The 27,674-nt window shown below is 48.8% G+C and overlaps 1 protein-coding gene across 3 annotated transcripts in view; it reads left to right on the forward strand.

Annotated features, from left to right (window-relative positions):
* Positions 1–1,395: 1,395 nt before the first annotated feature.
* CAMK1G (calcium/calmodulin dependent protein kinase IG) overlaps positions 1,396–27,674 on the forward strand; it is a 30,907-nt gene continuing 4,628 nt past the window's right edge. The window contains exons 1-9 of one of the 3 annotated variants that reach the window (XM_081489653.1): positions 1,447–1,537; positions 5,956–6,131; positions 11,333–11,453; positions 17,355–17,483; positions 20,246–20,320; positions 22,801–22,939; positions 23,590–23,713; positions 25,178–25,253; positions 26,796–26,908. In XM_081489653.1, coding sequence (XP_081345779.1) covers positions 11,362–11,453; positions 17,355–17,483; positions 20,246–20,320; positions 22,801–22,939; positions 23,590–23,713; positions 25,178–25,253; positions 26,796–26,908 — 748 coding nt within the window. In that variant the 5' untranslated portion in view covers positions 1,447–1,537; positions 5,956–6,131; positions 11,333–11,361. Of the gene's footprint in view, positions 1,538–2,395; positions 2,535–5,955; positions 6,132–11,332; positions 11,454–17,354; positions 17,484–20,245; positions 20,321–22,800; positions 22,940–23,589; positions 23,714–25,177; positions 25,254–26,795; positions 26,909–27,674 lie in introns of those variants that run through there. The other 2 variants (XM_081489652.1, XM_081489651.1) reach the window with 2 other exon arrangements.

Raw genomic sequence — 27,674 nt, forward strand, 5'->3', positions numbered from 1 at the left:
CATAAGCCAAGGTCAGGAGCTCTGGAAATCAGTGGTGTGTTAGAAATCAGTGTCTCCTATAATGTGGCTGGAGCATCAGCTGGGTGGACAGAGGGACTCGACGAGGGGCGGGGGGCGCGGGGGCGTTGGGAGGGGAAGGGTACTATCGTACCAAATCCTGTAATGCCTGCAATGATGGGATGAGGTGTTCAGATTTTATTCTGTAGGGAATGGATATTTTTGAGGTGATCATTCTACCAAAAGTTAAAGCTGGAGAGAGATTAATAGTAGCTCACACCGACAACCTACCAAGTGCCAGTCATTGTTCTAAGCCTTCTGCCTTGCTCCACTCAACTACTGCATGAAATAAGTTCAGTGATCGCCCCATTGACCAGATAAGAAAACTGAGGCACAGAGAGGTTAAGCCACTTGTCTAAGGTCACACATCCGGCTAATAGACAACCCAGGCATCCAACCTAGAAGCCTTCTCCAGAGCCTCTTTTAACTATCCCAGTGGACTACCTCACCCAGGGACCAATTGGAATCTAGGTTATTACAACAGTACCCAGGAGAGGAGAAGGGGGACCTGAATTAAGGTTGTGGAGATGAAAATAGATGTCCCCTTTTACATAAGAAAGGGGGCAGGGAATATAGATATTCTTTTGTTTGTATCTGCATGAAATGCTGGAGAGACACAGGAGAAAGTAATAGAAGCGGCCACTTGTAGAGGGCAGAGTAGGGACAAGGGGTGGGCGGGGAGCGGATGGGGTGAGACACCTGTGTGTATGGCTTTCAATAGAATCCTGATTGCTGACCCAGAGGAATGTGTTGTTTATTCAAAAAACCCAAGTGATACAAACTGGAAAGGCACAATTTAAAAGCTTCGCGTTTCCGGAAGGAGGGGAATGGTCTCCTTGGGGGCCAACAGGTTAGGACTGAAAAGAGGATGGGTGACTTGGGGGTCGGATTGCTCTGCTTCTAGAAACAGGGGAGGCATCACCGAAATCGGGTGAAAGCGTCCAGCACTGTGTCCCCCACGGGACATCCACGCGCTTCTCCTCCCGTTCTGTTGCCTCTACTTGCAGCCAAGATAGATGTCTTCTTGCCCAGGAAGGTATCTGAAACAACACACGCCAGCAACTGAGTGCTTAAGAGGGAGACTGAGGCAGGCAGGCTCTGATTTTCTGTTACCACCCCATTCAGGCCGGTGGCAATCTTTGTCATTTTGTTTTTGCCTTTGATTCTTCCCCTCTCTGCATCACACACGTCAACACAAACACAATCACACACGCAGCATAAGAGGGGCCCTGGGCAAAAGGATTTTTTCTGGATCTGCTCAGAGGGAAGGAAAGGCAGAGGAAAGGAAGGAGACAGGCAAGCGGCCCTAGCTCCTTTTCCTCCCCTTTAAGGCTGCTTGGTTACGGTCCTGGGAAAGAAAACCTCTGCATTCCTCCCCTTTAATTCCGTGTATTGTTGAAGCGCTGGAGCCGCTAAGCCTCCCAGACCTGTAGGAGCTGGAGTGGGAGGACCACGAGGACCATTCTCTCGGAGTCCCTGGGTAAGATGAACCTGCTTCTTTATTTGGTCCGGAGAGCCTTCTTCGCTTAGCCGGAGGCTGCTGGCATCAAGAGAGCGGGTTTGAACAGCCACTCTCGCAAGCAACTTGGGTGTTATTTCAGCCCCAGGTCCTGTCTTTCTTGACTCTGGAGGTGTCAGAGGGAAGTTGTAGCTGCCTGGGAAGATAAGTCTGAATGGAGGTCTGGGAGGGAATCTCTGGTGGGAGGGAAGTCATCTGGCCATAACTTCAGGGCTGGTTTGAGTGGGAACCTTCTGCCCTTCTGGGCAGAGAAAGGGGAGCAAAATATTCGTATGTGCCTCGCCTGCCATTCCTGCCTGCATTCCAGGGACAGTCCTGTCAGCTCCGTGCCTGGAGGGGCCATCCATGTGCGGGGTGTCAGGACCGCCAGCATTCTCACCGCCCTCTGCCTGCATCTCTTAACCTCTGACCCATTTATCAAATGGGGCTGTGCCCTGTTCTGGTCCTCCCTACCTGTTCGGTTGTTGTGAGGATTAGGAGAGCCAGTGGGCAAAAAAAAATTTTTTAAAAAAGGAGGTTAGTAAACAGCCTGTGGCTCCACAGACCCAAGGAAGGCAGACTAGCCTCAGTCCCTCCTGGCCGGGTCCCCGGCTGCGTTAAGATGCAGAACTCCGCGGGCACCGCTGTCAGTCACGCGGCTCCTCCCTCACCTTCCCCGGGGCCCGTCTGTCTCCCCTTCTGTCTTTCAACTTCCCTAGTTCAGTTCTCAGGTCAGGATGATCACAGGAGGTCTGGACTCACCACTACCACCCCCATCCGCACCGGGGCCCCTTCTCTCCACGTAACTTTGACGCACGAACATTAACCCTGAAGCTCCCAGAGGCAGTTGTCGGGGCTCTCTCACCGCTGCCCTGGCGGCACTGCGTGGCTGGCCAGCTGCTTGTTCTGGAATCAGATCAACCGATGAAGAGGAAAATCTCTGAGAAGGGTCACGGGAGTCAAGAGGGTTCCCTCTTGGGTAAGGAGACCATCTTTCTCATATCAGAGGCTGGAGACAGTCCGACCCCTGGCAGTCCTACTTGACTGAAGCTTTGTCTAGGACCAAAGACAAGACCCCACAGGCCAAAGTGCTTAGTAATACCTGATATGGGGACCACACTTGACAGTGAGTAATGTGCTTTTAATTAATCATCTTTAAGACAAGCCCATAGGGTTAGTGGGGCGAATCGCATTTCCTCTGAGGCTCCACCAGGCAAAGCTGGATACTGGTCATATCCATTTGATGACAGTGGCATTTGCACCCAGATCTTCTGATATAATCAGAGACCTTTCCACGATACTACACTAATAGCTCTGGTGTGGGTGTGGGTGTTTGCATGTGTGTTAAGAGCACTCTTTAGAAAGATAGGGCAAAACTTTGGGAAAGAAGCTCAAGGTTAGAGTAAGAAAAGGTTTGAGCTGGAGCCAGGAGCCACTTAGGCATTAGACAGATGTTCAGCCTCCCCATAAAATCTGAGAAAGCTGAGAGATCCAGCCTTCCCAGATCATGGGAGCCAGCCATGTGTTCCAGGGGCAATCAATCTGGTGGTGGGATTATGGGAGAGCACCCTGAGGATGAGGTCCGAGGTAAGTGAGATTCCAACAACCACCTCCAGGAAAGAGGCAACAGGTTCCATGTGGGGAGGGGTGGGGGGTGGACAGGGAGACTGCTGTTTGGGTCTGACGGGCTGGGGCTTGTGCCCTACTCTGTCCCTTCCTGTGTTAGATTTCGGTCATTTTTCTTAATATCTCCACCTGTCAGTACCTCCACTACAAAATGGGGTTAACGATCCCTACCTTGAGAGACGTTAAACGAGATAACGTAGGTAAAGCGCCCAGCACAGGCATCACCCAGGGGTTCAGTCTGCAGCAGAGAACACCTGAGGGTCTGGGTGCAATTCCTGGTGGCGGCGACTGAGATAAATCCGCCTCTAGGAGGACAGCGCCTCCCTGGCTCCCTGTCCCCCATTCACACACAGACATGCAGCCAGAAATAAATAAGCCATGGGGCCCAGCCGCAGCCTGCCAGAGACAGCGGAGTGAATGAGCTGCAGCATGAATGAGGGAGGGCGGCTGTCTGCAAACAGGCTGTGAGCCGGTGCTACAACCGCAGGGTAAAGGGCGAGGGGGCTGGGGCCGGGCAGCCGCCTGCGTGAAAGCGAGCTAGCAATGGGGTTGGGGGGTGGGGTGGGGGCGCTGCACAGGCTGTGGATGATTGTCTGTGCCCTGGAGTGGGGAGGTGGGGAAGGGGAAGCGTGGTATAACTCAGAGCTTCTCGAGTGATGTAACCCACGGCCACCGTGAGCTCAAGACAAGGAGGTACTTCCTCCTGCCCGCTCCCTGGGACCCCTCCTCTCACCCTCCCAGGGGCGCAGTAGCGTGAGCCCCACTTGGGTACCAACAACAGCCCCCCCCGCCCCCCCACCCCCCGTGTGGGAATGGGTCTTAAAGGCAAGGTGTGGCAGACAGACACAGTTAAGCCTAGGTGGGATGATGTGAGAGAATAGCATTGAAACATGTATATTACCGTATGCAAAGTAGATGACCAGTACAAGTTCAGTGCATGAAGCAGGGCACCCAAAGCCAGTGCTCTGGGTCAACCCAGAGGAATGGGGTAGGGAGGGAGGTGGGATGGGGGGTCCAGGATGGGGGGGACACATGTATACCTGTGGCTGGTTCATGTTGGTTACGTATGGCAAAAACTATCACAATATTGTAAAGTAATTATCTGCCAATCAAAATTAATTAATTAATTACAAAAATAATGAGACCCTTGAGCACTGCTTAGAACTAGGTGCCCCAATGGAGATCAGCCCCCGGAGAAACCCAACTCGGGCAGGGCTCCCCCTGTGTTCCAGTAGATCTCTTTTGGGGAGAGTAGCAGATAAAATTGTTGGTCCGCATTTCAGGACCATGATGTATGAAGCATTACGTGTCTGCAAGCACTGTAGAATCACAGTGAGAAGGAGTCGCAGTTGAGAGGCACGTGGGAGCTGAGACCCACTGAGGAAAGAGCAGACTCACAACTCCTGCTGTGTGCTCACCCCTATTTAAATTGTTTCCACTCTCCCCCTACCCCCAGCGATTCATCCACGTGCCTGTAAGGTGGGCTCACAGCTTGAGAGGCTGAAGCATGCTTTTGTGCCCATTGATGTATTGGACACCCACAGGAATTCTGGGAAATAGAGACAGCAGGGACTATTAGTCCCATTCAGCAGAGGAGGAAACCGAACACATTAAGAATAAGGAACACGCCCAGCTCTCTCCAGGGACTCATGTGTCGACCCCTCAGCCACCAACCAAAACCCCTTATTTCCTCTTTATTTCCTCTACAAGAGGCACACAATAAACCTTAAGCAGCTTGTGAATTCTGGCTTGTCAGTGCAGCAGGGTTTGATTAAACTTAAATGTGGGTTTGAGAGTGAAGTAAACTGCAGGAGGCAATTGAAAAACAACCTTCCTCAGTGACTGGGGGGGAACAGAAGCTGGCGTGCGGAGTTGGCTTTGGAGGCGCCAGATTAGGGGAAGGGCTGGGGAGGCAGCGGGTATTCCTGGGAGGGTCTGTCCATCAAGAAGTGTCCAGGGGCCTTTCGGGTCCAGGGCCCGGGCCCAGGCAAGCAGACCAGCCACTTGAGCTGCAGCCCATGGTTGGAGATAGGTTCTGACAGCACGCACGAGGCCCGGCCACATGCCCGCGCACCAAGAGGAGAGCAGGGCTGTGAGCGATGACAGCAGGCTGCTGGGAGTGTCATATATTGCTCAAGGATGCAATCACAGAGCATCAGAGCTGGCCCAGCCCCACTTTCCCCAGCAGGCTCTGAGCAAGCCTAGATCTTCCAGATGCTTGTAAGAGTTGCATAAGGAAAGAATTTACAATTACAATCTAGTCAAGTTGGGAGACGCCAGCTTAAAGAACATGAATCACGTGTCTTTAAAACTCTCAGAGCCTTTAATAAGCTAACATGGATCTTGACTCTCCAAGAAGGGGCGGATAGCAAATCCACTTTGGTTGCAGAGTCTCCTGGGACGAATATTTCTAAAAAATAAACAAATATCAAGGAACCCCAATCTAGTTCATTTTCCTGTTTCTACTAAGGAAAAGGTGAAAGCCCAGAGATGTACAGAACTCTGCCTGGGGCTGCACAGCTAATTGGTGCCAAGCCAAGACTGGAGCCAGAACTTGACCTCTTTCCAGTGTACTTCTCAGTCCAGAAGATGATGAGAAGTGCAGTTGAGTCCAGGAAACCGTGGGGCCTGGACCAGAAACTGTCCCAGCTTTGGTCTTTTAGCCCCTTTATGGCCAAACAATGTATATATTCCTCTGATTCTGCGTGCCCCAGCCTGGAGACAGAGAGTACATTCTTATGAAAGATGAGCTAACTGATAACCTCCCTCCTAAGACCCACAGCCATTTCTGAGTCATCCTCTCAAGGAGTGGAAAACCCCAGAAGCTGTCTTAGAGTGGGCTGATTCATCTGGGGTCTGTGAAAGAGCCACACCTGGCCCCACAGGAAGGCTCTGAGGCCTGTCCACCACGCCCCCGAGTCATCCACACCTCCTCGCTCAGAAGCCTCAGGTGAGAGCTCTGGGGAAGGCACTTGGCATAGACAGAGTTGAGAGCCATTATCTGTGGGTTTAGGCTACAGTCCTGCTGCTCAAAGATTCTCCCCTTCCCTGCGTCCCTCTCCTTGAGTTTACTCACATCCAGCTTAGAAACGTACTGTGGGTTTTGGAGATACACATTTGGATTGAGTTGAATTGAATGCCTCGGGATTCAATCGCAGTGCCCCTGAGATTCTGGGACATCCAATCAGGTGGGGTGACACTCTGAAGCAATTAGCCCTGCTGATTCATTTTTTTTTTAAAGCACCTCAGAGCAGAGTCTTAAGTGGCTATGATGCAAAATAGAAAACTTTGGCTAAGGAAGCCATGCGGATCAGGGCAGGCAGGAATGAGGGTCCAGGGAGACAGGGCCCAGGGCAGGGTGGGGTCATGAGGGGACTTGATCCCTTTGGGATATGGTGATGACAATGGAGAGGGCCCTGAAGATAAGCTTCCTCCGCCTTCGAGTTCTGTCTGGGGCTAGTACTGCCCACCCCCTGCCACCGCCCCCCGTGACCAGATGGGGCCTGGGAAGGAGAGAAGGACAGCAATGTTCCATGGAAGAAGTACGTGAAGCATGCCTGCCTCCCAGGCTCACAGCCTGAGCATCTCTCACCAGCATCTCATAAATAGCCAGGCTGGATGCCACCAGCCTATTCCCAGAAGCTCAGAATGGGTCACGATCAGGGGCAGCGCCCACCTGAAGTCTGTGCAGCCTGTCCTTTAGGAAGAACGTTTCCATCCGTGGTCTACCCCACCCCCCACCCCCCAGCTATGAAATTTTCTCCCAAGAGATCAGGAAGGCCATCGGTCTTGCAGGAGACCACACCATGGAGCAAGAACTAGAAGCCAGGCATTGCCCTGCAGGAATTACTTTAGAACCAAGTGAAAACAATATTGGAGTTTCAGCCTCCTCCGAATTTGTTTTCTTTTCTTTGTCTTTTTTCCCACTGAAAGGGCCTGGATTATAGAAGTTGAGACAGAAGGGGGAGGATTTTCAGGGAAAGAAGCAGGAGGCAGCAATAGGAGGCCACCCCCGCCCCACCCCGCACAGCTCAGAGTCCACAGTCAGGCCCTCAGCGCACAGGGGCAGTGAGGTCCTGAGGTTTCTCCAAGGTTAAGGAGGGAATGAAGTGGGACTGCAATGGGGTTTCAAACGGGGGCCCTGAGCTTTCCACATGGCTTGGAAGATGCAACTGAATTGTTAGGATGGAGTGCATGGGAGGAGGGGTGGGCGGGAAAGATGTTTTCTTATAGCTGAGCTTAGGCTAAGAATACTGTGTTTTTAAGCTATTTAAGAGCAATGGAAAAGAAGGAACAGTGAGTACAGAGCTGCTAATGAGGCGGTGATGCCTCCTGGAGAGTGAGACCATCAGCCCAAGGGGGCTGCAGAAAGGGGAGGGATGCCCGCCCCGTCGGTGGGCGTGCACTGGAAAGAAGGCTCTTGGTGGGCTCCTTACTTGGAAAAGGGGCGTCTGCAGGCCTGTTGTTCTATGGAGGGGGAGACACAGAGGGAGTCACACAAACTAATGCTGTTAGTTGGCTCCTTTTAACATCTGAGCCTTGACCCTCATCCCCTACAGCCTTCATGACTTCTCAGCTGTTGTGTGTCTAGACAGTAAGATGCATTTGGTCCAAGTCCAGCTGCCAATAACTCTGATAAGTGGAAGCTGCTAGATTTGGGGCTAAGAATCTGCAGGATAGTACCTGGCTAAAGATAGCCCTCTATTCTAATATTTCATCTTCCCCAAAGCAGTCTCTGCCAGTCAGCATTCATTTGTCTCCACTTTGGAGACTGTGCTCTTAAAGTTCAAAATCAGCCCATCACATTGCTGGTGGGTCCTCCGCTGGCCAGTGCCTGGATCCTCGACTGCTGTGGTCCCTCTTGGCTGCCATCCTGCCAAAAGGAGCAAATCAACCAATGGGCCTAGAGATATGAAGGAGGAGTACACCAGGTCTACATCTGGCTGGACCATGGGTTTGGGTAAACTCTGGGAGTTGGTGACAGACAGGCGGGCCTGGTGTACTGCGATTCATGGGGTCGCAAAGAGTCGGACACAACTGAGCGACTGAACTGACTGAACTGAATGCTAAAGAATGCTTACCATTGCCCACATGTGTCTTTCATAATAAGAGCCTCTGTGGGGCTTCCCAGGTGGTGCTAGTGGTAAAGAACCCTCCTGCCAAGGTAGGCGTAGGCAACATAAGAGATGTGGGTTCAGTCCCTGGGTGGAGAAGGGCATGGCAACCCACTCCAGCATTCTTGCCTGGAGAATCCCACAGACAGAGGAGAATGGTGGGCTATAGTCCATAGGGTTGCACAGAGTCAGACACAACTAAAGTGACTTAGCACGCATTATATAGCCAGATTGCACATTTACACACTAGACTGAAATGTACAAAGGAAATGTAGCTTCTTTATTTCCTATGAAAGCTTCCCCATGAACTCCAGCCTTACCAGACAGCAAAAAGGGAAACTTTATATTTGACCTTGTCCATTATAACTTTGTCTATAAACATATGACCTCATGTTTAATAAAGAGTCTCATTTAGCCGATCCAGTGTCTTTGAAGTAAACACACAGCCTTGAGATGACCTTTCCTGTTCCTGTTCTATTTCAAGGTGGCCTTCTGTGTTTAAGGTACTTAACCTGTTAGTGGCGGGGAGAAGGGGGCCCTAGACTTATCAGGGGCCTTGGCTCCCTGTTCTCAGGGATCTCACCAGAGGCTGCCCAGTGACCTCTGAAGTGCACCTTGGCTCCATCTGGCCCCCAGGGCGTCATGCTGACACCTTCCACTAAAGCCCTGATCACAGACATTTGCTTCCATCCGAGAAGCCCAGATCGTAGCTGTCTCTCCTTCTGGACTCTGGTTGACAGACGCTCTGGTAGTTATATATCCCCTCTCCAGGGCCGTGGGCAGAGGTGAGCTGGTAGATGTTTACCGTCTGGTTCTTGGGGGCTGAGGGAAGGAGGGGAAGAGAAGCACAGACGGTAGCATTTGCCTGTTTCCATGGTGTAAACACTCCCATGGCGGCTGATTCCATGTTAACAACAAAGGACCGCCAAGCATGGTTAGACATCATGAGCTTGTCCAAGCCAGCTGTGGCCCCCTCAGGCCCTGGGGAACTTCTGGAATCCCTGCAGGCCATGTGGCGCTGTTTTACCACCCACCTCTAGGCCTGCCCAGAGATGACTGTTCAATGCGGTTGCAGACAGAGTTCCTCCTAGGCTTACAGTCTCCCACCATCAGGGTCCTGGGGAGCCCACCCATCCTCGTCCCTGATCTCCTGTTCCTGGATGGGTGCTTATTCCAAGAGGTTTAAAAACAAAGATGTGTGCTTCTGCCAACTACACCATCTGTCTCCCCATCTCCTTCTCAGGATCCACTTGGGCCAGAATTGTCAGTTTTTCCACCCCTCTTCCTCCTAGCAAGGACCACCCTTGTGTCACGTTCTTCTTATTTCCAGGGCCTTAAGCCTCCCAGGTATGACTTAAGGGCAGAAAAGAACCTAGAAGCTGTTTTATGACATGAGTCCTCCCTGATCTTCACCCAAAGAAGACCAGGGAGACCTGATTGTCTCTGTAAAAGCTCAGGTTCTGTTCTTTCATGGTGTACCCAGGCTTTGTCATTGTGTACATATTAGCTCACTTGCTTCTTTCCTGACTTCTCCAGTCTTCTGGCCCTTTGAAAGCCAGGGCCATCACTTACATTCTTCATCTGACCACTGGATTATACACTGAGTACCATAAGCAACGTTACCTTCCAGTGAAATGTAACAGGAACCCATTTGTCTAGAAACGTATTGAAAAACACTAAACAAGACCACAGAACTAGGTTTCAGAAGGCTAGAATGCAGTGTAATATAGTAGGGGATACATAGCCTCTGTTCCTAATCTTGAATGCAAATCATTAGCCCTATAATCTTGGCTAGATGATCTGATCTTCAGATAATCATCCTGAATCATCCTTATAAAAGATTTGAGATCTGCTCTGTCTACCTCACTAGGATAGAAGACCACTTCTCTGGTTCTCCAATTCTGATTACGTCATTCAGGGTCCCAACAGAAAACCAATGACACACATTGATGGATGAAGAGAGTTTACCGAAGGTATTATTTAGGGGGAATCAGATAGGGTACATACAGCCCCTGGCACATCATAGGTGCTGACTGTTGAATAAATATAGTATTGCTGCTGCTGCTAAGTCGCTTCAGTCGTGTCTGACTCTGTGCGACCCCATAGATGGCAGCCCACCAGGCTCCCCCGTCCCTGGGATTCTCCAGGCAAGAATACTGGAGTGGGTTGCCATTTCCTTCTCCAATGCTCGAAAGTGAAAAGTGAAAGTGAAGTCATTCAGTCGTGTCTGACTCTTCACAACCCCATGGACTGCAGCCTACCAGGCTCCTCCATCCATGGGATTTTCCAAGCAAAAGTACTGAAGTGGGGTGCCATTGCCTTCTCCGATATAGTATTGAGAGAAGCCTAATATAAACTCAGGGCACATTTCAGTTCAGATTTTAATGAGGAACTATTTTTACAGCACTGTGCTAAATGCTGTGGGAGTTGCAGAGGAAACACAATGCTCATTCATCTACTATTCATTCATTTTACTCAGAATAGTAGGAGAGAAGTTAAGAATGGTAATGATTAGAGGAGGCAGCCAAGCTGTGATAATAGAGAGAAGTCCGGCTGACTTGGTAGTCTGAATCAATAAAAAAAAAACTTTGGGTTGTCATTTCCTTCCCCAGGGGATCTTCCCCACCTAGGGATCAAACCTGGGTCTCCAGCATTGCAGGCAGATTCTTTACTGTCTGAGCCACCAGGGAAGCACTAGTGGTATTGTAAACAGTTCAAATCCCTTCAACATGGATAGTCCCATGTTAATCTATTCATAAATGTGTTATTATCCTTAAAGACATTTGTACAAGGGGGAGTTTCCATTATGAGAGTCTAAACCCTGTGAGCATGGGGCAAGCACAATGAGCTTGGACTGTCAATAAAATCTGTCATGGTAATGTAACCTATTTTTGCCAGTTATCCAAATTTTGCTCCCCGTCCTTAGTTCTAGTTGTTACATGAAGGATGTGAGTATTATAGATCCTTTTTACAACTTGCTCTCATCCTATTGGAGAAATTAGCTGATCAGAGTCTTTCTTCCCTTCCTCAAACCAAGCATCCCCAGAAGCTTCAACTCTGGAGGCAATGGGTCGAAAGGAAGAGGATGACTGCAGTTCCTGGAAGAAACAGACCACCAACATCCGGAAAACCTTCATCTTCATGGAAGTGCTGGGCTCGTGAGTGCTGGGGCCGAGGCTGGGGCAGCGGGGCTGCCTGCTGTGGGGGGTTGGAGACAGCCGTCCTGGGCCAGCAGCAGCCGATACACCATCTCAACAGGTCGCAGGAGCAGGGGAGGGGCTTTGAGGGGTAGTTCAGGGAAAGGTGCCTTGGGGTGATACAGAGGTCAATTCAGCCCTTTCCCCAAGGTTCTGCCTTCTCACCCCCTGAGACCCCCGCCCTGCTTCCAGATCCATAACAACTTGTGAGTCCTGCCCTGGTTTCAGGGATCCAGTGACCTGAACCTTCCTGGGCCTCCTCACCTGGCTTCCTCATTCCACTCCCCACCCCAGTGAACAGGTCAAACCCACTGTCTGCTGTCGACAGAAGGTGGTGCTTCTGAGGCTTGGAAGCCAATGGGTTACACACACCTAAATTGCCTCCCACCATCACCATCCTCTGGGGCTTCCTTGGTAGCTTGGCTGGTAAAGAATCCACCTGCAATTCAGGAGACCCCAGTTCAATTCCTGGGTCAGGAAGATTCCCCTGGAGAAGGGATAGGCTGTCCACTCCCGTATTCTTGGACTTCCCTGGTGGCTCAGACAGTAAAGAATCCGTCTGCTGGATTTGATCCCTGGATTGGGAAGATCCCCTGAAGGAGGGCACAGTAACCCACTCCAGTATTCTTGCCTAGGACATCCCATGGACAGAGGAGCCTGGCGGGCTGCAGTCCCTGGGGTCGCAAAGAGTCACTCACACCTGAGCATGCACGCATGCAAAACCACCACCACCACCGTCTTCTCCGCTCCATGTTGAAGCACCATGTTGGAAAAATAAAGTCAAGTTATAGCCAAGCTCCTACCAGCCTCTGGGGTGTCTGTGCCTGCCCCTTGACAGCGATTGCACGCCTGGTGGAGCAGAGACAGCCTGTCTGGGGCTGACTCTCCACTTAGTCCTGCCTCGCCTCTGGGAAGCCGCAGCCTCTGACGCAGGGTGGCAGCAGCTCCGGGTCACCCGCTCCCATGGCCTCAGAACCCCAGCTGGTCAGCTAACTAGTCTGGGCTAATTGGGCCGGGATGCGAGGGGCCCTTAGTGGGCTGTCCACGCAAGCCAGCTTTCCTTTTAGCCAACTCTGGCCAAGTTTAGCTCCCTCCGCCTGGCTAGGAGGCAGTGATCTCAGGCAATGATGCTGCCCACACAGTCTCTGAAACCAGAGAGGAGCCGGCTCGACCCTGAGAGGAGGCCCCTGGGCCCTCCCATCCCAGGCAGGGCTGGCACTCAGCACGCAGGAGGGTCTCAGTGGCCACCCTGGGTCTCAGAGCATCAGCTCTCCATGAAGGGCCTTTGCCAAGACGGGGGTGGTTAGCAGGGGCATTTGGGTAGGAAAGAAAGACAACTCGTGAGTGAATCAAAAATGCTTTGCTAAGCATCCCAAATATCCAGATCAAGAGGGAAAAAGAAGCCCAGGTTGACAAGAATGCATTCAGTGTCTGCTCAGACTTGTGCTACAGGGGCCTGCCACCCTCAAGGAGCTCAGTGAAGTCTGCCAAGCAGCTTCTAAACCCCAGGGGACATAGGAGCCCCCTGGGGAGCTTATTATGCCTCTAACTTTTAACTATGAAAATGTTAAGTAAAAGTGAAATAATAGTACGATGAACTCTGCTATACCTATCACCTAAATCCCATAATTGTTAACATTTCACTACATTTGTTTTATGCACACACACACTTCACTGAACGATTTGTAAACAAGTTGCATACATCATGACACATCACCTCTGAATCCATCTGTCTGCACACATCACCTCTGAATCCGTCTGTCTGCACCGCCTAAAAACAAAGGCATTTTCTTCTATATCCACAGTATCACTGTCACAGTCAAGAAAGTGAATAATTTCCTAGTATCATTTCAATCTAGGGAATTTTTGAAAAATACAGCCTCCTGGTCTCAGAATAGTAAACTGGAATTTAAAGGGGCTAGGACCTGGCGGCCAGCCATCTATATTTTAAGTGCTGTTGGTGGCTCTGACGTATCCAGCCCAGCACTAATATGAGGGGAGCAGACAGACAAGACAGGGGGCAAGTCACAGCTGTTGCAACAACTAAGGCTGAACAGAAGCTCAGGAGAAGACACCTCTGCGGTGCTCGGGATGCGGACAGGCAACCCCAGGCTGCAGGACCCCATGGAATTACCCAGGCTGGATGATCTCACAGAGGGCCAGCTGGGCAGAGCTGACTTCCCCCGTTCAGGAAGCACCAGAATCTCATGATGAAGGCTCCATCCCCCTAGTCCTCAGCAGCCCTGGAACCACCCATCAGGGAAAAGAGGCTTTTGTGAAATCTGCCCAGACATCACCCACAGTTCCAGGGCCCTGGACAGCTGTAGGGACACTTGACAAAACTCATCCATTACAGAGGGTATGTCTTTGAGTGCCAGGCCTCCTTTTTTCATGGCCCAGGAGGAGATTTTTCTTCTTGGTTCCTCCCTTCCTTTTATAACACCCAGACTCCCAGCAAAAGCAGAAAGCTGTTCAGAACAGGAAACACAAATCAAGTTCTATCACAACAAGTGCTCTTAGCTCAAAGTTCGGCCTGTCTTGCCTTCTGACCCACGCAACCTTGGCCACTCAAAACTAGCTCTCTGCTCCCCAGTCTGGCAGATGACACAATTAACTCTTCTAATCCCTCTCCCCTGCCCCCCGCCACATAAACACACACGCACACACCATGCATAAAGCACCCTGAGCAGAAGAGCAGTAATTACAACATTGCACAACCCTAGGAGATGCTACTCACTGCAGGATAGATCCCCCAGGAAGGTTTTAGTTTGATCTCATTTTCCAAGTGGACTCAGAGAGGGTGTCAGCTTTGAAATCAGGGTACCATCCTCATGTGGTTCCAAAGATACACGCAAAATGGAGAAATCTGAAGGCAAACCTGAGAACATCACAGGTGGAAGGAATCTTTAAGGCCATGTGGTTCAACTCTCCTTTTACAATAAGGAAAGCAAGGTCTTAGGATGACTACAACACAATGATAATCCCAGTCCAAACTTCCTATCCATTCACCCATCCAACCTCCCTCCGTCCATCCGTCCATCACACAAACACATGAGCATTTTCCACCCAGACCCAGGAATAGGACCTGGTGTCCCTCCACATCCATCTCCCCTCATTCTCTGCCTCATCCATCACAAACGGGGCTGGACCACCCTCCAGCAGCCCCACCTCTCCCTGCTGTTCTGTACTTTCAGGCTTTTTAATCCTGCTTCTTCCCCATCCCCACCTGAAACGTCACTTCCAACTTGTTTTTTCCCTGGGCTAACCCTCACTGATCCCTTAAAATTGAGCTCAGCATATTCTTAAGTCAGAGGGCCACGAATGATGTGATTCTCAGCTGACCCAAGTGGTCGCTTTGTACCCATTAGGGGAAAAAAAGCCTTTTTCTCTAGCTTGCTGCCCAGAGCAAAAATGTTATCATAATTATTGTATGAAAAGATACAGCGGCTCCAAGGTGATGGCCTCTGCTGGGGTTGCGCAGTGTGTGACCCACCCTCCCAAGCACAGCCAAGGCCCTCTCTCAACTGTCTGTTTCCTGTGGGGTCATAGCACTTGCTGTGGATCTGTCTGCGTCTTATTTCTCACACTAGATTCTAAGCTAGACCAGTACTAATCCCAGGGCCTGACACAGAGAGGTTCTGTCGGCTCAACCAGCATTCGTGGAAAGCCTAATAACATTTTTCAAAGTGAATGCTAATTGCTCGTTTGTCTGTGTCACTAATTTACAGGCTGCTTAAGAGCAGAAACACTTTCCTTTTTATCTCTAGTGTCTAAGACTCAGTAGGTGCTCAATAAATCTTGATTGGAGGGATGAGTGAATGAATGAATGAATAGAGCAAGCTCTAAAGGCTCTAATTAACTCGGTTCCAAGTGCAGCTGGGGAAACAGGAAACAGACCCAGGAAACACCAAGCGTTTTCTCATGCAGATTCTGGATGTCCTTACAGAAGCTGGATTGCACTGGGCCTCTGTGCTAGAATCCCCAGATGGCAGAGGAGAAGGTGGCTCAGCTATTTCCTCACCTAAACTCTATCTCCTCTTGTTACTAACCTGTGTTGTCCCTAAAATAGTACTTATAACAATAGTATTTAACACGTGTAGTTAACTAGATGTCAGGTACACTTTCATGCACTGGACACATACTAACTCACATACTCTTCTCAACATCCCTAGGAATCAGATACTATTGACATTCTCATTTTTCAGATGAAGAAACTGGGTATACGACTTGTTACCCAAAATCTGAGGTTCTAACATCAGGCTCCAGCATCCACTGTTCACTAACTGTTGTTATGGCCTTGTCTTTAGAGGACCCCCCCCACCGCCCCCCACACTGCCCTTAAACCAAGAAGCCTGAAGTTTGGAATCCTACCCTGTGTTCTCACTGGGTTCCATCCTCTCTATCTTCAGACAGCCTGCCCAGAGTGGCTGGACTCTATTTTTGTCCTCACAGATACTACTGAGCGAGGGATGCTCAGCCCCCTTGCCACGGATGGCTGGTTCACAGTAATCATCACCGTCTAAAACTGATAGAGGAGTCTTTTCTCTCTCGTGTTAGAGTCCCATCTCTCAGTGCTACTTCTAACTGCCAAGCAGTGAACACATCATGTAGAAAGTACAAGTCGCTCAGTTGTGTCTGACTCTTTGCGACCCCATGGACTTATACAGTCCATGGAATTCTCTAGGCCAGAATACTGGAGTGGGTAGCCTTTTCCTTCTCCAGGGAATCTTCCCAACCCAGGGAGTGAACCCAGGTCTCCCGCATTGCAGGAGAATTTCTCTACCTGTTGAGCCACAAGGGAAGCCCAAGAATACTGGAGTGGGTGACCATCCTTCTCCAGCGGACCTTCCTGACCCAGGAATTGAACCAGGGTCTTCTACATTGCAGGCAGATTCTTTCAGTTCAGTTCAGTCATTCAGTCGTGTCTGACTCTTTGCGACCCCATGGACTGCAGCACGCCAGGCCTCTCAGTCCATCACCAGCTCCCAGAGTTCATTCAAACTCATCTCCATTGAGTTGGTGATGCCTCCCTTCCTCTGTCGTCCCCTTCTTCTCCCACCTTCAATCTTTCCCAGCATCAGGGTCTTTTCATGTGAGTCAGTTCTTCGCATCAGGTGGCCAAAGTATTGGAGTTTAAGCTTCAACATCAGTCCTTCCAATGAATATTCAGGACTAATTTCCTTTAGGATGAACTTGTTGGATCTCCTTGCAGTCTAAGGGACTCTCAAGAGCCTTCTCCAACTATCAAGGAAGCCCACACCACGTTGGGAGAAGACAAGTAAATTGACTCTGTAGCGACCTCTCTCTCTCTCTTTTTTTTTATTTAGTTAAGTTTTCTCAGAATGTATAGTTGTGGCACTTGTTCATGCATCTTCACCGGCAGCTGGAGTGTCTCCACCCTTGGTGTTTCTGGTGTAAATTACTTGAGCTCTGTGCTTTGAAAGCAGATTAGTGAGTCCTTTACTAAGGAACTCCTGAAGTGCTGCCCTGACCAGGGAACCACAAAGCTTCAGTCTCTCAGAGACAGCAGCTGGGGTTGTAAGTGTATAGTTGGGCACTTCTTTATAGAATTTGTCATATGCTGCCTCACTAAGATAAGCAGTGGCCTCTCCTTAATGGGTTTGCCAAGAGGAGCAATTTGCAGACCTAAAGCCGAGTTTCTGAGAATCATCCTGAAATCATGAAACTAGGCAAGAGCAACCAGCCCTCTATTCCTTGAGTCAAAGGATCTGCCATGTGCCCATGATGACAAGGAAACAAATTACTAGCCACACCTTCTTTCATCTGCCCTTTGCTTTTGTCTCCAGCAATGTTCCCTAGCCTGCCAGTACTAATGTTTATCTCTTGGTGTTTTCTACTCAGAGGAGCTTTCTCAGAAGTTTTCCTGGTGAAGCAAAGGGTAACTGGGAAGCTCTTTGCCCTGAAGTGCATCAAAAAGTCACCTGCCTTCCGGGACAGCAGCCTGGAGAATGAGATCGCTGTGCTGAAAAAGTGAGTGGGCCTTAGTGTTGGTCAAGGACAACCAAGGGATCACAACCTTTCTTTCACAAATTACCTTTGAGAGAGACTGAGGTGGGATTTCCACACTCATATGTATTACTCCCTTTGCTTTAGCTGATGAGTCGGTTTGATCCATCAGCTATATTAGCCAGACAGCTGTCTTGGCTGACTTTCTTTTTTTCATCAAATCAACCAGTGATCAACTGAGAGCAGAGTTGGTTTGTGCACATGGACCACAAAGTAATTAGCTCAAAGGACCAGAAATCAACTGAAAGTCCACACCAGGAAGAATTAATAATTAAGGAAATAGTACAAGATGTGGAAATGAGCCTCAATTTCTTCTAACGCAAATGTAGGTTCAGCGTTCCAACCATCATGATGGAGACAACACTAATAAATCATCAAATGTTTACAACAGGACTCATAAACCAAACCCCTATGGAACTCCTACAGTAATCCAAAAGTGATTAGGCATCAGGACCACAAAGATAAAGTCGAAAAAACTCTTTATCCTCAGGAACTCATATCTTTGTTAGCAGAGACAGAGGTGCCCATAACAAATGCCATTCCCATTGGTTGTGAGCCACACTAGCAAAAGGTAGAGTGTAGAAGAGACAGAGATTCATGTTGCCTATATGTGTGTCTTCATGAATATGGATTTTAGGTACCTTTTCAAAGAGGACAGACCTTGATGGATGAGTAGAATTTTATGGAGGCAGAAAGGGAAGTGCAGAAACAGAAGTCAGGTAAAGTGTAGCATAAATATTAACATAGAATCATGGAAGGGAAAGGGAAATTAGGGGAGAGTTAGAATTGGAAGCCCCTGAACTGAGAGTGAGTGCCGTCAAGGGACAGGAGATGAAACTAAAATGGTGAAGGGGAATCTGATAATAAAGGGTGTTGGATGCCACGATAAAGAATAGTGACTTTATTCTATTGGCAGGGAAAAGTCATCAAGGGGTTTTAAGGCAAAATTTCCATGATTGGTTTATATTTTAGAGCCATCCCTCTTAAGCATGGTGGTGGGTGGATTGGAGGATGCCAGCCTAGAGGACAGAAGACCAACTGCCAAACTTTCTCAATAATTGAGGCAAGGGATGAGGACCAGAGGTGGTGGCAAGATCATGTGGTGGCAGGAAGACTGAGTTAAAGAGATATTTCAGAGTGAGGTGGTTGGGGTTGGCTGGTAGGAGTATAAAAGAAAAAAAGCATTTAAAAGATCCTGAGACTGAGCTGTTCTGTGGACAGTCATATCATTCATTGCTTAGAACAGCAAATGAAAAGTATGTGTAGGCTGAGACGAAATAGAAATTGGTTGCAATATATTGAATATAAATAGCCACCTACCTCTATATATATTGAATAAATACTCAGCTATCTCTACATAGAAGTATCTGGTAGAAGTGTTGGTCTGGGCTCCAGAGAGATTAGGATAGAGAGAGACTATAGGCTCATTGATCCTTCTTATCATTACATTGTATCACCACTCCCTAACAGCATAGATATTCAATAAATATTTGTTCAGTGAGTAAATCATCGATAAATTACTGTTAGCATCATCAGCTTATAAATGTAGATGAATCTATCACACAGTCACTGCATGGAGTCTGTATTTTTTTTTTAATATCTTCAAGATGCTAGCTACTCTTGATTATGTGTTTACTATTTTCCCCAAGCACTGCACTAAGCATTTTACATGTCTTATCGCTTTTCATCCTGATATAATTCTATGGAAGAGATACACTTTATAGACAAGGGAAGCAAGGTTTGAAAGGTTTGAGTAAACCAGTAGCAAATGATTACCCAAGTAGCAAGTGGACCTAAACTCAAGTCCAATTGTCTCCAAGTTGAGGTTAATCCTTGTACTGCACAGCCCTGGGTAAAACTTCTCAGAGACTTTCCTCCTGGATGGGTATGCACAGAATTTGCTTGCAAACCAACCCCTCCGCTGATATGATTATTCTGCTTGACTCAGCCTCTGGGTAATCCCAGACAAAGGTAGTCTGGGGCAGGGTTTCTTGGCCTAGGTGCTACTGACATTTTAGGCCAGTTGATTCTTTGTTGTGTTGAGGGCTCTCCTAAGCATTGCAGGATGGTTAGCAACATTGCTGTCTCTACCTACTGAACGCCAGGAACATGTCCCTCCTCCCCACTTGTGACAATCAAAAATGTCACTAGATATTGTCAAAGATCCCCTGAGGGACAAAAGAGCCCCTGCTTGAGAATCACTGATCTAAGGCATCCCGCCGAACTGACCCTCAAAATGAGCATCTGTGTTACTCACAATATCCTGAAACAATCATCTTGCAATGCTTCCTCCTAGGTTATCCATGAGGAGGCTTAGCTAACCTACATCCCTACTGTTGAGGGATCACACTTGATGGGATGTTTCTGAAGGAGCCCTGGAGACCCATTTTGTAGAAGAAACTAATGATCAATATTCCCTTAGCCTCCCTCAGTTCTTTTAGCTTTCTCTCTCTGCAAAGTTTAAAGAGATTCCTGGAGTAACAGTGAGGTGTTTGTTCCCTGAAGTCAGGAGGATCAGTTACCCATTCAAAAATAGGATTTGAACACCATGCTGGGGATCTTTTCTCTGGAATTTTTTTGTGACTGCTTCACAAGGACCCTGTCTTCCTAAACATTGTCATCAAAAGTCTCTGAAAGAAATCAAAGTCCATCTAGGCTAGACCTGCCTTCTCTGTCTGGACCACGTGAACCAAACGTCATTCACGGTGACCCTTTCTCCTCCTCAGGATCAAGCATGAGAACATCGTGACCTTGGAGGACATCTATGAGAGCACCACTCACTACTACCTGGTCATGCAGCTGTAAGTGCAGGGTAACCTCTTCCTCCACACACGTCTGCTGGGGCCTTAGAGGCCTAGAAGAGGTTTGTCAGTGGTAAGGGAAGGATGGTGATTAAAAGACAAATCAAGAATTAGTTCAAGAGGCTTTGAAGTGCCAAGAGTTCTTTCTGGTTGCGGACTTGTTCTGAGTGGACCGAGGGTGAAAACTAGGGCTGATAATTGGTATGTACCAGTGTAGCCTTACCGCTTGTTGAAATGCCAGTCTATAAATGGCTGTAGCCCTAACTTGTCCATCCTTCCCTGCTTCCCTATGCCTCTCAGACTTTCTGGATCGCCTCACAACCCTACAATTGAAAGGGTAATGCCTGGCATAGCAGGAGGCCTCCAGAACCTCTCTCTAGCACCATGGCTTGAGTCCACTTTGACCCATCAGTCCATGCTCTCCAGAGAAAGTGAAGTGAAAGTGTTACTTGCTCAGTTGTATCTGACTCTTTGCGACCCCATGGACTGTGGCCTGCCAGGCTCCTCTGCCCATGGGATTCCCGAGGCAAGGATACTGGAGTAAGTAACCTATCCCTTCTCTAGGGTATCTTCTTAACACAGGGATCAAACCCGAGTCTCCTGAATTGCAGACCAATACTTTACCATCTGAGCCACCAGGGAAGCCCCCATGTTCTCTAAAGTAGGTATTAAGTATTTTAGCATCACTCCAGGGTAAAATTACCGTGAAAGTAGAAGCCATAGGTAGATAGATAGCAATTCAATAGAAAGAATGGCTTTCTCAAAAGAGAGCCACCCAGTGTTAAAAATAAGGTGAGATTCTGCATGTGTCCATGTGTCAGACAGAAATGGTGCCACATTAAAAAGCTGCCCACGTGAAGTGACATCCAGATAAGAGTTATACCTGAGAGTGGCTGCTGTAGGGCTGGTCAATGCCCCCAAGGGCTCATCCTTAGGCTCAGAGATGCTTCTGTGTATAAGGTACACACACACACACACACACACAAACTCACACATACACATACGCTAAACCTGCAATCTCAGCAAAGGTGGACGCAGTCTTTTTGACTGATAGGCTGATTCCCCGGGAATTTTAATGAGTCTACGCAGGCTCCTGGACTCATGTGAGGCCCAGTGAATAGTGGTAGCAAGCAGCCAAGAGAGCGAGCTTAGAGGGACCCAGAGAAGCACTTACAAGTGAGCAGGGATCACGTGGCATCTTAATAAGATGAAGTCAACAGAATTAGCACACAGTCACCCAGGTGGGAGGGTGGGCAGGTCTAGATGTCACCAAAATGCTGTCAAAGGCTTCCCAGGTGGCTCAGGTGCTAAAGCATCTGTCTGCCAATGCAGGAGACACGTATTCAACCCCTGGGTCCAGATGATCCCCTGGAGGAAGAAATGACAACCCACTCCAGTATTTTTGCTAGAAAAATCCCATGGACAGAGGAGCCTAGCAGGCTACAGGGTAAAGAGTCAGACATGATCTAGCATGCACGGATGCACAAAGTACTGTCAGGCTTCTAGAGCACCAGCTCTAGGACCGAGGCTGCTATGAGTCAGGAATTCACAGTCATGTGCAAAGAGTGTCTTTCTCATGAGCCTACAGCTCCCACAACAGAGCCCAGAGCTTCAGGAAGAAACAAAAGGAATAGGATGGTGTGCATTTCAATTAGAGAGATTTCTGCTCCCTTATTTCCGCCTGGTGCTGCTGTGTGTGGATATCCACAAGCAATGTCATTCGTAGCAACTGCAGGGAGTCAGCTTCCATCATAATACATAGAAATATTATGAAAACAACAACAAATAAAACAATCTATCTTAGGAGAGAGGGAGTTCTCTGCCACTGATGTGGCAAAAGTACTACTTGGCAAAAGTAGTTTAGAGAACATCCCAGACTTGAGGATTGGACTTGATCTTAAAGCTCCTGCGAACCCTCAGATACTGTACCATGTGAGCCTAAAAACACTACTGTGACTCCACCTCATAATTTCAGCTTTAGGTAACTCAATTATCCAAAATGAGGAAAGAAATCGTGGCAGACGACCAGTCAGCCTCATCTGGACTTCCTTCTCTTTCCTACTTTGTCTGATTTCAGCTTCACTTCTCCCTTTTATCATGGCTTCCTGTGTCCCAGGCCAGGAAAGAAGGCAGCTGTGAAATATGTCCACAGGAAGCAACGGTTGGAATATAGTTGATTTACAATATTGTATTAGTTGAAAATTGACTTCTTGCAAAACCCTAAATAGTAGTATTTTGTATTAAAAAAAAAAGTTTCCAGAGAGAGGTCAATGGTTGGCCAAACGAGATGACTCCCTAGTGATAGCACTCCAGGATGTATTCTGAGGAGCAGTTCCCCCTGCACCCCTTGAATGGTGGTCGGTGGAAACCTGCCTACTCCATCAAGGAGGTATGTGTCCCCAGAGCTCCAGAACAAAGGCATTCACGTCCCTTTGACTTGAAATAAGGACTGGATTCCTGCACTTGCCCTGTGTCTACAGTGTTTCTGGCGGGGAACTCTTTGACCGGATTCTGGAACGGGGTGTCTACACAGAGAAGGATGCCAGCCTGGTGATCCAGCAGGTGTTGTCAGCTGTGAAATACCTCCACGAAAACGGCATCGTCCACAGAGACTTAAAGGTACCAAGACAGGGCCCTCGGGGAAACATGGAATGATTCTTTGGGAAGCTACATATTTGGGCAGTCTAAGCTCTGTAAAAAGAGAAAGTTGAACCAGGTGATCCCTAAGGTCCCTTTCACTCTCAGATTCTAAAACAAATCTTGAGTGACTGAACAATCATTGTTAATTTGCACCTCAGCCTTTTCCTGATTTTCACTAGCCTCACCCTGCTAGGTTACCAAAATAATCCATGCTATTCCTTGAATACGGCCTTGAATACTGTATTTAATAAATACTTATTGAGAGGCAACATCGCACCAGACATGTACCAGAGGTTAGAGAGATCAGACAAAATAAGGGTTGGTTTCCTCAAAAAACAAAACAATTTTGGGGGTGGTTGGGGATGAGAAGAAGGAAGGGTTAGTACATCAATAGCTATAAAGCTAAGCAAAGTCAGGGCCAAAAGCAATATACAAGGTGCTGAGTTATGGTGAATGAAGGTCCAGGTAGGAAGAAGATAGGAAAAATGGAGGGAAATAAGTCTGGCCTTAAACTCAAAGGTGAAGCCCAGGGTGAAGCTTCCTAAGGAATAAGGTATTGGGGAAAGGAAAGAAATGCATGTTTCAGGTGATTGTATGCTACATTACATGATATTTCTCTTCCCTCACAGCCTGAAAACCTCCTGTACCTCACCCCTGAGGAGAATTCTAAGATCATGATCACAGACTTCGGTCTCTCAAAGATGGAGCAGAGTGGTGTCATGTCCACTGCCTGCGGGACCCCAGGCTACGTGGGTGAGTCTGGAGACAGAAGGGAGGTTGACCAGTTGGCTACATTTCTCCACACAGATATTACTCACAGGAAAAGACTGTTGTGAGGAGACAGTGGTGATTCTAGCAGAGCAGTCGTGTGTGAGGTTTAGGGCTGCCCAAACTATCTGAATGCAGGTTTGAGTAGCTCAGTTGGTAAAGAATCCACCTGCAATGCAGGAGACTCTGGTTCAACTCCTGAGTCAGGAAGATCCGCTGGAGAAGGGATGGGCTACCCACTCCAGTATTCTTGGGCTTCCCTGGTGGCTCAGCTGGTAAAGAATCCACTTGCAATGCGAGAGACCTGGGTTCGATCCCTGTGTTGGGAAGATCCCCTGAAGAAAGGAACGGCTACCCACTCCAGTATTCTGGCCTGGAGAATTCCACGGACTGTATAGTCCATGGGGTCGCAAAGAGTCGGACACGACTGAGCAACTTGCACTTTCAATCATCTGGAACTCCTCCACCTGCTCCCAAACCCTACATCTTCTAAAGACATCCTACCCCCGAGCCTTTCTGCTGCCCCGTCTATACTTTGGCTCTCATTTTTGCAGCAAGGCTTCCGGCTTTTGTTTTTCCACCAACACCAGGAACAGAAACAAGATCACAAACCCAAAGATCAGTAGATTGCAGAGGGGTTGGCCAGTAGCCCCCTCTCTCTGACAACAGGCAGGGTACCAGGAGAGAGCATTCCTGGGCTCTCAGAAGGAGAAAGCCAAAGCTCAGAGCATCCATGTCTGCCCCTTCTCTCTTGGCCACTCATCACCTGGTTGGGGCTGGAAGTGGGAAGGATAACCCTGCCTCAACAGAGAGAATCTTCTCTCTCCCCAAAAGAGAGGTTGGTTACTTACCAACAGGTTTTGTGTCCACTGGATACAAATCCCTAGTGTCTGGGATAAATATCGAAGCAGCTCACTATGGCCCCAGAGCTGCCAGTCAGAGGAAGACATGGCCCTCAGGGAGCTCTTAGGCTGATGGGGAAGACTAAGGCCCGCCCTCAGGAGGCAACAGAGACTGATGGGACAGTTCCTACCTGCCCTCTGGAAGTTTCTCAGTTAATGGGAACCTCTGTTTTCAGGGAGATCCCAATCTCATGAGAGAAAAAGCCCTTACCTTGCAGATTTCCCTGTCTAAGGATCCCTGCCCTGGGGGTCTCCCATCTGAGTGGAAAGATTCAGACCCCGCCTCCAGAGTACTCAGTCTAAAGGAGGAAACCTAGCCCTGGAGATCCCCAGTCTGATGGAGGAGTCACGGGCCCTGTCATTGGACCTCCCAGTGTATTGGAGAAAGATTTAGCCTGTTGGGAGAGACACCGTCCCTGTCGTAGGAGAATGTTTATCCTTAAACATCAACACCATCCCAGGTGCTACCCTAGTCCTCTTCTCTAAGCCTCTTCCTGACCTTTGACATTCATCCTTCACCCTTGACTCTTCCTTTGGTTTACTGCAGCTCCAGAAGTGCTGGCCCAGAAACCCTACAGCAAGGCTGTGGATTGCTGGTCCATTGGCGTCATCACTTACATATTGTGAGTAGAAGCTGGCGTTGGCTCAGTTCCTGAGGAATCTCAGAGCCGGCTCACCCTTTCTTCTCTCCTCCCCATATCAGCACCTCAAGCAGCATCCACCTCCAAAGCATGTGCATGTACATGTGCATTCACACATACACACACACTTACTCATGCACACAGCTCCAAAGGATCTTGTCCTGATCTCCACTTGGTTATAAAAACAGAGTTCAGTGTGAACCCACTGTGCAGCCACATGGCACTCCCACTTTCTGCATCCCACCCCCATTTACTGTATATAAATGTACTGAGTCCCACTCTATGGAATGAGCAGTTAAAGAGGGAGGAGACATCCTAAACTTAGAAGCCAAGTGGGTACAATGTTCACGTCTAAGATTTCTCTCCTGGCAATGTCAGCCCAAGGCAAAATGATGGCCTGGATGAACCTGATCACTGTTCCTCTCCTCATGTTCTCAGGCTCTCCTTTCAAAATCTGCTCACTACCCCATGCCCAGCATCCCTTCTCACTGATAGCAAACTTTGCTCTGGGAAAATAACCTGAAATTAATCATTTCCTTCTCAGTGTGGATGCATTTCTCTATTTCCTCAACATATGTTGAATAACTCTTCTCTTCAATGATCTACTCAACAAATTGTCTTTGATTGTCTCCTCTGTGCCAATCAGTGGTTCAGGTTCTAAAGAATGAAGAACCAAATAGCCTAAAAAAATCCCTCAGAAAGTTACATTCAAGTAGACAGTTCCACCATCCTTCTTAAAGATAGTTTGTACACCATCTAAAGAGTCAGGGTTCCCTGGTGGCTCATATGGTAAAGAATCTGCCTGCAGTGCAGGAGACCTGAGACCTATCCCTGGGTTGGGAAGGTCCCCTGGAGAAGGGAATGGCAACCCACTCCAGTATTCTTGCCTGGAGAATCCCATGGACAGAGGAGCCTGGGGGGCTACAGTCCATGGGATTGCAAAGAGTTGGACATGACTGAGCAACTAACACTTTCACTTTTCAAAAGTCATGGGGGCTTTCCCAGTGACTCAGTGGTAAAGAATACACCTGTAATGTAGGAGCCGCAGGAGATGCGGGTTCGATCCCTGGGTCAGGAAGATTCCCTGGAGGAGTACATGGCAACCCACTCCAGTATTCCTGGGTGGAGAATCCCATGAACAGAGGAGCCTGGTGGGCTCCAGTTCATAGAGTTACAAAGAGTCGGACATGACTGAAGCGACTTTGTACACACGCAAGAGTCAGGGGAAAGGAGAAAGTGAGGGTTTGGGGGATACAACGTACAAAGGGCTGCCTGTTCCAAACTTTGGTTCCTGAATAAACATCTGATGGAAACTGCATCATTCCTGCATCAGTTGGACATGACTGAAGCAACTTAGCACATGCATGCATCATTCGTGAATCAGGGGCAGACCCATGTACTGGTCATACTGCTGACTGGGGACCCTCATTGCCTGCCCGTGTATATAGTGGAGGCTGGGCAGAGGGGAGCGGCTGGCCCAGGACGGGGTCCTTCAGCGGCATACACCTTGCTGTTCCACTGCAGGCTGTGTGGATATCCCCCCTTCTATGAAGAAACTGAGTCTAAGCTGTTTGAGAAGATCAAGGAAGGCTACTATGAGTTTGAATCTCCGTTCTGGGATGACATTTCTGAGTCAGGTAAGACCAGTCCGAGGGAAAGACAAAATAACAGGCTCAAGGCAGAGGCTGCCAAGAGAAGAGAACTTAACAAAGGATGACAGTCCTGGCTCTTGACTGTCCCGGGGGAATCTGACGGAACAGGCTGCCAAGGAAAGTGGAGAGATCTTCGTCTGGTTCAAAGGCCAAATAAATGATTCGCATCTAAGGTTTCTGCTTTTGTTTTCCTGGAGGCAGAACCGTGGGATGCCTGGAAAAGCAGGGAGGTACTTCAGACGAGGGGCCAGGAGGGCAGAACAAGCACAGGGGCGTGTTCCAGGCAGGAGGGGCAAAACCAAGGCCGAGTTTTGCCTTTCACCTGTCCAGCCTGCAAGAGCTGCAAGTTTTGCCTTTCACCAAGAATCTGCAAGGCCTGTGTAAGTGAAGGCTGGCAGTATTTGTCCTTGGGTCCATTTAAGTGGGGATCAGAGCTAAGCCAGCATTCACGTGTGTGCCCACGTGTGGCGCTGGCCTGACTGATGCAGGCAGGCACCCATGTGGCGTCAGGCACACGGGTGCCTCGTGACCAGAGATGTATCTGCAGTGCTGTGTGGGTGACACAGCTGCGTGGAGCCACTCTGGTGGTTTCGGGTGGGTTGTTGCTTGGTGGTTTGGATTCTTTTTCTCTTTCAAGACTGTTAAAATTGCCTCTTTGGAAGATGAGCTAAAGATGCCTTCTGTGCCACCCACCAGCCTGGAAGTGAATCTCCATCAATCAGGAGATCTGGTCCTTAGCTGTTGTGCCTTT

This window comes from Giraffa tippelskirchi, chromosome 5, assembly GCF_054371585.1.
Source record: "Giraffa tippelskirchi isolate mGirTip1 chromosome 5, T2T-mGirTip1v1.2.pri, whole genome shotgun sequence".
Classification (NCBI taxonomy): domain Eukaryota; kingdom Metazoa; phylum Chordata; class Mammalia; order Artiodactyla; family Giraffidae; genus Giraffa; species Giraffa tippelskirchi.